The sequence below is a fragment of the Dipodomys merriami genome, unplaced genomic scaffold (assembly GCF_024711535.1).
Source record: "Dipodomys merriami isolate MVZ:Mamm:240054 unplaced genomic scaffold, mDipMer1.0.p SCAF_11, whole genome shotgun sequence".
Lineage (NCBI taxonomy): Eukaryota > Metazoa > Chordata > Mammalia > Rodentia > Heteromyidae > Dipodomys > Dipodomys merriami.
In genome coordinates, this window is record NW_027202382.1 from 26866270 (window position 1) to 26878685 (window position 12416).

General features: G+C 42.7%; 1 protein-coding gene across 5 annotated transcripts in view; it reads left to right on the forward strand.

The window, feature by feature from the left end:
• Window positions 1–12416, forward strand: part of Palm2akap2 (PALM2 and AKAP2 fusion) — a 428099-nt gene that overhangs the window by 280283 nt on the left and 135400 nt on the right. For all 5 annotated transcript variants that reach the window (XM_070011387.1, XM_070011397.1, XM_070011404.1 and 2 more), the window contains one exon: window positions 11801–11886. In XM_070011387.1, the coding sequence (XP_069867488.1) occupies window positions 11801–11886 (86 nt within the window). The remainder of the gene's footprint in view (window positions 1–11800; window positions 11887–12416) is intronic.

Sequence of the window (12416 nt, forward strand, 5' to 3'; positions counted from 1 at the left end):
TGCATCTTCTCCAGATCCAAGACAGTGGCTTGGGATTGTGTTTTAAATTATATTTTATTTTTAGGGACTAAATATCTATTTCTGTTCCAACCTAGTAAAATCAGGCTGGCCAAAGTAGCAACTAAAGTAAGTGGAAAATTGAGAGAGAAGGGGTGGGGACACTTTATTGGAACCACTGACTAGTAAAAGCTGCAAAAGAATTTTCAAGAAATTAAGATTGTGTGTGTGTGTGTGTGTGTGTGTGTGTGTGTGTGTGTGTGTGTGTGTGTGTGTGTGTGTGTGTGTGTGTGTGTGTGTGCTGGTCTTGGGGCTTGAACTCAGGTTCTAGGTGCTGTCCATGAACTTCTGTTGCTCAAGTATAGCACTCTACCACTTAAGCCACAGTTCCATTTCCAGCTTTTTCTGAGTTGTTTATTGGAGATAAGAGTCTCATGGGCTTTCCTGCCTTGGCTGGCTTTGAACGGTGATCCTCAGATTTCAGCCTCCTAAGTAGCTAAGATTATAGGTGTGAGCCACCCAGCGCCTGGCTTAAAAATCAGATTTTAAGTTGTTTATTTTCTCACAGCTGAGTCAGGTCCCTGTTCAGGAACAGTCCTTAGCTTTTGCTATAAGTAGCCTAAATAGTACCTTGCAAAGTTTTAACTTATAAAGACTGGCTCAAACTAGCTAAAACAAACCAGTTTGAAAATTACTTTGAACTACAAGAGCCATAGAAATCTCACTTTAAAAAGCACCAGGATCTTTTTCTGCTCTCTTGACCAAGGCCTTACTGAGGAATACTTTTTTATATTTTTCTCCATTTTAGCACTTAACAAGTAATTTAACTGTGTACTTGTTTCTCTGTCTTTTGATACTAAATTGCCAGTCACAGTGATGGACCTTTTGGTTTTGTTTAATGTATGTATCAAATTATTTGCCAAGAGTAGTTACTCAAGAAATTCTGAGGGGCTGGGAAGGTGGCTCAGAGATAGAGCACTTGCCTTGCATGCATGAGGCCCTGGGTTCGACTCCTCAGCACCACATAAGCAAAAAGAAAAAAGCTGGAAGTGGTGCTATGGCTCAAGTGGTAGAGCGCTAGCCTTGAGTTGAAGAGCTGAGGGACAGTGCCCAGGCCCAGAGTTCAAGCCCCACAACCGGACCTAAAAAAAAAAAAAAAGAAAGAAAGAAAGAAAAGAAAAGAAATTCTGATATCTGGGGCTGGGAAGGTGGCTCAGTGGTAGAGTGTTTGCCTTGCATTCATGAGGCCTGGGTTCCATTCCTCAGCACCACATAAGCAAAAAGAAAAAAGCCGGAAGTGGCACTGTGGCTCAAGTGGTAGAGTGCTAGCCTTGAGCTGAAGAGCTGAGGGACAGCACCCAGGCCCAGAGTTCAGGCCCCACGACCGGACCCCCTCCCCCCCAAAAAAAGAAATTTGAATATCATTCTTTAAAAGCAAAAACACTTTCTTTGACCTGAATACTGTCATCTCAGATGTCATCTTGAATGAGAACCTTAGTCTTTTTTTTTTCAATGTGTCTTCAAGCTTCCTTTCTTCCTGTAAAAACAAAGAAAGATGTAATATGCAATGGTTAGGTCAATAGCCTATGAATTCAAAGTGCTTGGCTTTAAATACTGGTTCCCTCACTTGCTTGCACAGTGGTTTCATCTTTGTTTGTTTGTTTGTTTGTTTTTGGACCAGTTATGGAGCCTGAACTCTGGACCTGGGCACTGTCCCTCAGCTTTTCAGCTCAAGGCTAGCACTCTACCACTTGAGCCATAGCACCACTTCCAGATTTTTTCTTTTTGCTTATGTGGTGCTGTGGAATCAAACCCAGGGCCTCAGGCATGCAAGGCAAGCGCTCTACCACTGAGCCACCTTCCCAGCCCTGGTTTCATCTTTTTTAAGACTCGGTTTTCTCATCTATGAAGTGGGGATAATATGGTACCTGCCCCATTAGGTAGATGAAATGCCCATAAAGGCAGAGTCCTTGACCTGTATTGGTGACCTGAGGGTGTTTGACTGTAGTTGGTGAAATCACTGCAGCTACATTTGCAGAGAGCAGTGAGGTGAAGACATGAGACCAACTTGACAAGACATTGGGCTTGTTTGGAGGCATCTTTAAATCCCTGAACATCTCCTCCTCAGACTCAAGGAGGTACAAGTAGAAGATAGGGTCCAATAACAACTGGGTGAGATTGGGAAAATACCTTGTCATCCAAAAGGTGGACCTTTCTCTTTCCCAATGACTTCTCAGAGAGATGAGCCAAGGGAGGAGGAAATGGGCCTGCCGTCATTGCTTCCAGAGGCTCCAGGGCCTGCCCCAAGCAAGAGAAAGCTGGGCTGGGGCCCAAGATGAGCCACTACCTGGAGGAGGGTAGATTGGGGCAGGGTGACATCCTGTCCTATTTCTCCAAGCTCCAGGGCTGTGTTTCCCATCCAGAGGAAGCAGGCCCCATCAGCTTATCCTGGGGTGGAGTTTCCCAAAGGCAAGTGTTTAAAGGCAAATCATTGTTCTGAAGTTCCGCTAGGTTTTAGTAACCACCCTGCTGAGAATTCTTCCAAGAATAAAGTGGAAACCCACAGTTAGTTTGAACCAAAAGCAATTAAAAGGAAGAGACAAATTGGCCTAGTCTGAATTCTGTGCCGAGAGAGTCTTGGGTGAGGGAAAAGAGGTAACAGTGGGACCCAGATTTCATCTCCATACTTTTTTCTGTGATCAAGCAAAATGATTTCACAGTGCACCAATCTTCTGTATGTAAGATGGAGTTGATGATAGTTTGTGCCCCAGGAAGAAGCTTGGGGTAGGAGACATAGGCATTCTTGTCTCTCTGTCTGGGCCTAGCATCCACTGCCTGTGAGACCTTGAAAAACTGCATTTCCACCTCAGAGGCACACTTCTCTTGCTGAAACACAAAAGGCCAGCCTCTCACATTTCCAGGAGATCCATGGCTATGGGTTGATGGGGGTTAAGACAGGAGTGTGAAGAAGAAAATAACCAGGATGGATAGAAAATTAAAGCCTTTTGAGAAGCCTTCCAGAAAGTTCCAGAAAAGGGCTGGGAAGGTGGCTCAGTGGTAGTGTGCTTGCCTTGCATGCATGAGGCCCTGGGTTCGATTCCTCAGCACCACATAAGCAGAAAAAGCTGGAAGTGGTGCTGTGGCTCAAGTGGTAGAGCACTAGCCTTGAGCTGAAGAGCTGAGGGACAGTGCCCAGGCCCAGAGTTCAGGCACCATGACTGGCAAAAAAATAAAATAAAATAAAATAAAGTTCCAGAAAGCCATATACTCTTAATAGTTGAAAGCCCTCCACCATATCCTCTTGTTTTTTTCTACAACCTCACTTCATGGGTCGTTATGGAGCATCATTACTCTCTACATTGTTTATGCCTTTAAATTTCTTAAGACTGTTCAGTGGGTACTGGTGGCATATGCCTGTCATCTTAGCTACTCAGAAGGCTGAGATCTGAGGATCAAGTTTTGAAGCCAGACCAGGCAGAAAAATCCATGAGACTGTTATCTCCAGTTTGCCATGAAAAAGCCAGAAGTAGAGGTGTGGCTCAAGTCGTAGAACACCAAGCTTGAGCAAAGAAGCCAAACAAAAGTGAGAGGCCCTGAGTTCAAACATCAGTAATGGGGCATGTGCAAACACACACACACACACACACACACACACACACACACACACACACACACACACACACACACACACACACACACACACACAGACTCCATGTCAGCGGCCTCCTGTATGACCTTGTAAGGCAGTGAGTGTTGTGACGATGGAAGGGTGATGGAGAGCCCTTGAAGACACGTCTATTTTGGTGGAGAAGTCACTTAGGCAGCCTTGGAGCCCCCTCTACTCCTGTTCAAGTTGGGAAATATTTAGTGACTCATCGCCATGAGCTGAGTGCCGCCATGAGCTGAGTGCCACCATGCTGACTCAGAGAGTGAGGCCTAAGGGTTGTGACTGGTGAACCAACAGCCCTATCTCTAAAGCACTCAGCTTCTCACCACCTACCTTGTTTTGTATCTGTGACTACCTTTCTGTGTGATTCCCATGTTGGAATCCCTTGCCTGGCCCTGGAGCTCAGGACCAACCACTGTCTGTTGTTTCTTCAGCCAGAGTGAACCAACTGAGCCCAGGGACTGTGTTTTCCTTACCTTCTCCTCCTCTTTTTCACATTCCTCCTCTTTCAGCACTGTCACATCCCTGTACTCTAAACCTGTTTTGTGTCAAATTGCTCATTAAACAGGCACTTGGTTGAGACTAGATTTGTGTCATGCTCAGCCATTGGCCAAGGGCCTACTGAGGCAGTCTTGATCAGCACACACTGTCAGACACACTCAGGCCCTAATGAGTGTCCCCCTAGTGGGACCAGTGGGTTCCAGTGAGGGTGAGGGTGGAGATGTCACAGTGGGACTCAGCTAAGATACCACCTTGGAGGCACTGGGCCTGGAAGGTTGATTCATCAGGTAATGGGGTCACCTACGTGTTCTTAACAAAATTAATGGGAAAAGTGGGAATTGAAAAAGCCATTCTGCCTGACATTTCAATCCATGTATGAGAGACCCTAGAGTTGCTAAATTAGTGATAGTCACCTCTCCCCATCTTTTTTGGGGGGTGGAGGGGAATCAGGGCTTGGCACTGTCCCTAAGGTTTTTTGCTCAAGGCTAGTTTTCTACCACTTTGAGCCACAACTCCACTTCTGGTTTTCTGGTGGTTAATTGGCAATAAGTCTCATGGGCTTTCCTACCAGGGCTGGCTTTGAACTGCAACCCTCAGATCTCAGCCTCCTGAGTAGCTAGAATTACAGGCCTTAGCCACCAGTACCTGCCGCTCTTCTTTTTTTTTAATAATTTTTTATTGTAAAGATACTGTACAGAGAGGTTACAGTTCCATGAGTAAGGTAATGAGTCCATTTCCTATGGAGCACTGTTAGCCCTCCTTTGTTTTTCCCCTATTATCCCTTTGCTCTCTGCCTCCCCAACTCCTCCCTCCCCTACTCTGAAGTTGTAAAATTCACTTTCAACATAGTGTCTTGTATATCTCATTGTTACAATGAGTCAACCTGTATCCTTGTTTCAGCATTTTGTTATTTCCCTTCCCTTCCCCAAATTAGAAAAATGTATATACACAATGCAGGGCATTAGAATCAAATACAGTGACAACATGGGTTATACCATAGGGAGAAGAACATACAAAAGAAACAAAAAAAATCACATAGTACATTAAAAACAACAGCAAGAAAGATAAAACCTCTTGTGTCCCTATCTTGGGGTTCATTTCACTTAGCATCATCTTATATGGTCATAGGTACATAGCTTTTGACCTTTTCTGTTTGTCTAGTAAGATTATCCTAGACGTATACTAGTTATTGCAAATAAGGGAAACCACGGGACCTATGTTTCTTTGGGTCTGACTTATTTCACTTACTATAATATTTTCCAAGTCTTTCCATTTCCTAACAAATGGAGCAGTGTCATTCTTTCTGATGGAGGCATAGAACTCCATTGAATATATATATACTACATTTTCTTGATCCATTCATCCTCTTTCTTGCTAGCCAAGAGACTATTTTGTTCCTTCATTCATCCTCTAGTGATCATGTGCTCAGGGAAAACTGAAACTCTCCCCAGCCCAGCTGGTAAATCTCAGATAATTCCCAGACAGTGTTTATAAGTCTATTTCCTTTTTCCATGATTGGTAGGTATAGACTTATATTGACCTATAGATATAGCCTTGTGAACATAGACTTACGTTGAATTTTTGAGAGTCTGCTTGAGTGGGCTGTTGAAGGTTCTTTGGGGAAAGGCTTCTTTTAGAAAGTCGTAAGGGGATAACCAGGAATGGTGGTACATGCCTTTAATCCCAGCATTCGAGGGGCTGAGAGGTAGAAGAATCATGAGTTGAGGCCAGCCTGGACTACATAGCCAAACCCTGCTCAAAATAAAACAGACAAGAACAAAAGAAAAACATGTATGGCAAGGGGAGAAGGGGAAGAGTTCTCCCTTCTCTGCTTATAGACATTTTCAGGACACATGGAACTGCTGTCACCATCATGGGACCGCAGAGGAAAGTCAAGAGGACTGTAGTGGTCGGCTGAGGCGATTGCCAGTCTAACTTGAGGCTTGTCCCATGAATCACTTTTTAAAAGTCTGTTTGATTGGTTGGTTGTCTGCCAGTACTGGGGCTTAAACTTACCATCTGAGTACTGTCTCAACTTTTTCATTCAAGGCTGGAATTCATCTACCACCTCTGGCTTTTTGGTGGTTAGTTGGGGATAAATTTCAATGACTTTCCTGTGTGGCCTAGCTTTGAACTGCAATTCTCAGATCTTAATCTCCTGAGTTGCTAAGATTATAGGGGTGAGCCACCAGCACCAGGCTCTTTTCATTTCTCTCCTAACCAGCACCTCCTCAGGAGACTGAGATCTGAGTATCACAGTTTTAAACCAGCCTGGATAGGAAAGTCTGTGAGACTCTTAGCTCCAATAAACTACTCAGAAAATCCAGAAGTGGTGCTGTGGCTCAAGTGGTAGAGCACTACTAGCCTTGAACAAGAAAAGCTCGAGAATAGCGCCTAGGCCCTAAGTTAAAGCCCCAGAACCAGCACAAAAAGGAAGGAAAAAAGAAAAAGAAAGGAAGGAACGAAGGAAGGAAGGAAGGAAGGGAGAAAGAAAGAAAGGAAGAAAGAAAGGAAGAAAGGAAGGCAAGAAAGAAAGTCAAAAATGAAAGGAAGGAAGGAAGGAAAGAAGGAAGGAAGGAGGGAAGGAAGGAAGGAAAGGAAAGAAAGAAAGGAAAAAAGAAAAGGAAATAAAGAGAAAGAAAGAAAGGAAACAAAGAAAGAAAGAGCAAGCAAGCTAGGTGGAATATATAAAAGCAATTTTTAAAAGTTCATGGCAATTGATTTATGTCTAAGAGATCTATCTAAAATAATCTCTAATGAAGTATTTATATTGCTGCTATAAGAAGACAAGTCTCACCAGGCACCAGTGGCTTATGCCTATAATCCTAGCTACACAGGAACAGATATGCTAGCCCTGTTGGAAAGGTTGGTGGGACTCTTATGTCCAGTAAAAAAATACCAAAAAGTTGAAAATGGAGCTTTGGCTTAAGTGGTAGAGTGCTAGCCTTGTGCACAAAAGCTTAGGGACATGTTTAGGCCCCGAGTTCAGGGCCAGCATGAAGAAGAGAGGAAAGAAGGGAAAGGAGGAAGAGGAGGTTTAGGGGAGGAGGTTGGTTGTTTTTGTTTTTGTTTTTTTTTCTGAAGGTTTGGTTTGATTTGAGTAACAAGTAGTAGTATTTCTAGGGACTCTACCACCAACCTTTAAACCCAGCCCATGATTAATAACATTTTTTAATGAAAATATCATGTCTGTTTTCTTTTACTCTTGCCAGAAAACAATAGACTAATTTGGATTGTTTTATTGGTTTCAGGCTAAAATTTTAAGAATACTAACATGTTTGTCTCGTATCTCATTCTTATGTTCATAGAGCATTTATGAAAGAAAAGACTAGCAAACAAAAAATATTTCCCAAAACAGAGGTGCTGGGGGCTCATGCCTGTAATCCTAACTACTCAGGAGGCTGAAATCTGAGGATCTCAGTTCAAAGCCATCCTGGACAGGAAGAATCTAATCAAAACTCTGGAAATGGATCTTTGGTTCCAAATGGTAGAACTCTATCCTTGAGCACGAAAGCTCAGGGGCAGCACCCAGGCCTTGAGTTCAAACCCAAGGACAAGCACATACAAAAATACTTCCCAAAATAAAATAATACATATAGCTAAAAATCAATTCTTGAAAATGAATTTTTGTCATTGTTGTTTGTGGGGTTTGCTTAAACTCAGGGCCTGGGTGCTGTCCCTGAGCTTTTGTGCTCAGAGCTAGTGCCTTACCACTTTGAATCATAGTGCCACTTCCAGTTTTCTGGTGGTTAATTGGAGATAAGAGTCTCATGGACTTTCCTGCCCAGGTTGGCTTTGAACTGCAATCCTACCAACACCTGGCTATAAATGAAATTTTTTTATGCTACAAAGAGTTGTATTTGCACAGATTTAAAGGAGGTGATCCAGCTTAGTGCTCGTGGCTCACACTAGTAATCCTAGCTAATGGGGAGGCTGAGATCTGAGGATCAAGATTTAAAGCCAGACCCAGTAGAAGAGTTTCTGAAAATCTTATCTCCAGTTAATCACCCAAAATCCAGAAATGGAGCTGTAGTTCAAAGGGGTAGCTAACTAACCTTGAGAAAAAAGCCAAGAGACAGAGCCTAGGCCCCCTGATGTGTGCATGTGTGTGCGTGTGCATGTGTGTGCGTGATCCAGGAGATATGGTGGGGTGCATTTGTATCCCAGATACCTGTGAGGCTGAGGCAGGATTGTTTGAGCCCAAGAATACAACGCCAACTTGAGCAACATAGCAACATGGGAGGAAAAAAAAGTACTTGATCTAAAATTGTTTTACTTCTAATTTTGCTTATATCTTGCTTTAGCTCCTATTAGCTATTATAATGCTTCTTCACAAATCATCTCCAAACTCAGTCCTGTTTAATGTGAAGTATATGAAGTGGGGCTGGAATTGACTGATCTAGACTTGGTTTGGTTCCAAGTCTGTTCCCTCCAAGTCTGCATCCTGGGACATGTCCCTCTCCCACCACAGTGGAGTGCAAGAGGACAAGCCTCAGATAGGCCCATTGCAAGCCTTTGCTTGTCCTGCCTTCTTGTACCTCATTGGCCAAAGGCAAACGAACATCAGCAGGATAGGGAGGAGCTTTCTCTCACAGTAGGAGAGGAGGGAGGTGAATGTGGGCAGATCAACAATGCGAACTATTACATGAACTACACATCACATAATTGTCTGCCACCCAACATCTGTGTCTCTGTGAGTCGAATCTACCAACAGTGAAATAATTCAAGCGTGACAATTAGTCTGTGAAATGCAATACATAGTAGGGAAATAATCTATATGGCAGTAAAGGGTTTTTTGTTTGTTTGTTTGTTTGTTTTTTTGTCGGTCATGGGGCTTGAACTCTGGGCCTGGGCGCTGTCCCTCAGCTCTTCAGCTCAAGGCGAGCGCTCTACCACTTGAGCTACAGCGCCACTTCCGGTTTTCTGGTGGTTTATTGAAGATAGGAGTCTAACGGTCTTTCCTGCCCAGGCTGGCTTTGAACCGCGATCCTCAGATCTCAGCCTCCTGAGTAGCTAGGATTACAGGCATGAGCCACCAGCGCCCGGCGGTTTTTTTTTTTTTCTGAGAAATTTGCAGTTAAGATAAAACCATTACAGATATAGCTCAGTGGTTGAGCATTTCCCTATAATATATAAGGCTCTGGTTTTGTTTTATTATGTCTGTGTGCCAGTACTAGAACTTGAACTCCGGGTCTGGGCACTGTCCCTGAGCTTCTTTGCTCAAGGCTAGTGCTCTAGAACTTAAGCCATACCTCACTTTTGGCTTTTGGTGATTAATTGGAAATATGAGTCTTATGGACTTCCCTTCCCAGGCTGCCTTCAAACTGTGATCTTCAGATCTCAGCCTTCTGAGTAGCTACTATTACAGGCCTCCATTACATGAGCCTCCAGTGCACCTCCAGTGTGTGGCAAGAACATAGTTTTGATCTCCAGCATTTAAAAGACAAAAAGCAAGAAGGGATTGCAAGCATGTCACCAAACTCTTCTGGCCCAATTTCAGCAATCCAGTAAGATTCAACAGTTATTGTATTTTGAAATGAATTACAGCCCATAGATCTTGAGTAATCCATTGTTCATATAGCCTATAAAATGGGAATCCATATAATATAAAATAAAGGAATGTGAGCAATACTAAAATAATAAAAATGTATTTAATATCCTATTCATTTATTTAAGGTATCATGTAAACTCCAATAATTTTTGGTGTTTTACCATCCGGTCATTCAGTTGATTCTTGCTAGAAAATGTTGGATATCGTAATCTTACACATCCCTAGTTTCTCTACTTATTTTACTAAGCACAGGGTCTCACACATGCTAAGTATGGGCTTTACCACTAAGCTATGTCCCCAGTTCTTCATTTGGTTAATTTAGCACAGAGACTGGTAAAATATGCCTCATGGGATAAATATGGGCTACTGTTTATTGGATCCTAGCTATGCCCATTTGTTTATAATTTGTCTAATGGCTGCTTGCACCCTGTAATAGCAGCTTGAGAAATTACAACAGAGAAGATAGCACTAAAGCCTAACATATTTACTATGTGGCCACCAGCAAAGCTTGCCAATCATGAATTAACATGATGGGAGCACTTGGAATCTTTGAATTGGGCTAATTGGAATGAATATTGTTCTTGAGTTACTTTAAGGAAAATTTCTTATTAAGGAAATTAATTAGGTAAACAAATATGGCAGATTGTTTTAACTTATTGAAGAAAACCTTTTTGACAGCTTTGGTTAGGAACACTCATTTCCCAAACAGGAAATTACGTATACAAATTAAATAAGTTTGTGTGGACTGGGCATGCAGGCCAGTGGTAGAGTTCTTTCCTAGCATATGAAAGCCTCTTGGTTGGCTCCTTAGCACAAGGGAGGAGGGGGGCAGGAAGGGAGGGAGGGAGGAGGGACGGAGGGAGGAAGGAATGAAGGAAAAAAGAAAGAAAGATAGAAAGAAAGAAGGAAAGAGTGAGTCAGATGTTGGTGGCTCATGCCTATAAGCCTAGCTATTCAGAAGGACAAGATCTGGAGGATTTTGGTTCAAAACTAGCCCAAGCAGAATAGCCCACAAGATTCCATCTGCAATAAGACAGACTAGAGGTATGGCTCAAGTGGTAGAGCACCATCCATGAGTAAAAAACCACCCAAGCAAGAGTATAAGACCCTTAATTCAAGCCTCAGTACCAGCACACATGTAGATAATACATACATATACACACACACACACACACACACACACACACACATACACACACAAAATAAATACTCCATTATTTCTAGTATGTATGTGGAATTGAGAAGAGAATTAGAATAATCTAGAATTAGAATCATTTGTTTTTATGGGGTTTAAAACTTTTTTATTAATAAGTAATTGTACAAAGAGTTACAATTCCATAAATCAGATTGTGAGTACAATATATCTTGATCAAGGTCACCCCTTCCATCATTTTCCCCGTTTCCCCCTCCCATCCATATACTAAAGTATGTACATAGTTCAGTTTTTACAAAGTGTACATTGAATATAATGACTACATTTGCTCACCCTTCCTCCCTCCATTCAGGTTTCTCCCCACTGGCCCCTCTCCAAAATAAAACATATTTCTACTTCCTGGTATTTGAGACATTCTCCCCTGGTCTCCCTAGGCAACCCAGGCTAACCTTGAATTAAAGATTTTCCTTCTTTGGTCTCTCAAAGTACTGGGAGTGCAGGCATGTACTACCATACCAGTGTTGGGTTATTTCTACTTTGTACTGTGACAGATATTACATAGTTCTGTGTTCTGGATTCAGTTTAAGCCTCAAATGTATCAGGCTTCCATGTTGGAGGAATCCATTTGAGCCCCCTTTTCTAATCTGGGTTTGGATTGGATTGGAATTCTCTATAAAATACCTGATGGATCCTGCAGTAAGAGATTAGGTTACAAAAAAAAAAACACACAGAAAACAAAGGAAGAGTTAACTGACCATAGTTCACAAAGCAAACCTTCCTAGTCAACATCAACTACCAGACAGATTAGAAGCCATAGGTCATCATGGGTTTCTTTACAAATCATGTGAATTTGTAATCCACAAAATGACAGCTATATGCTCCTTTGTGTCAGCTCTATCTATTTGGCTCAAATGCTTTTTGTTTTCTCCAGGAACTGGGTGGGAGAGTATGCTGCTAACGGTGGAGGAGGCAACCTTGGGAGCTACGGAAACATCCTACCCAGACATGACTATCAAGGTAAGGCACAGGCCAGTTCTCCCCCTGCATCTCCAGATTCCAAGGAGCTTCTCTGGGGCCAGAGCTAGTACTGCCCCTCCACTCACCTGGGTTTTCTCTCTTCACTGATGCAACCCACAACGGATTTCCTGAAACCTGGGAGTAGATTAAGAAATCATTTGAAAACTAGAACCTAAGAGCCCCTTTCCAAAGAGCTCATTGTAGGGTTTTCAGAGAACATCTATGTGTAGGCTGTTGGCAAGTGGTAACCTCCGTGGGGTCAGTGAAACAAAAGCAGAATTTCTAAGCTGAGAAATCGGGCCCCACTGTGCATTGTGAAGAAAGGTCAGAGACACATCAAGTGGCTTTGATCTGGACTCAAGATTTCCAGTGATATCAGCGGGAAGGAAGCGCATGGCCCATTCCAGCCAGCACGCCAATGGCCAATGGTTTGCAAAATGAGTCATTGGGAAAGCAACTAAATTATCACTGTTCAAATTAAATGCATGAAATTTGTAATCATTGCCTAGACTAAGGATTCTATAATGAAC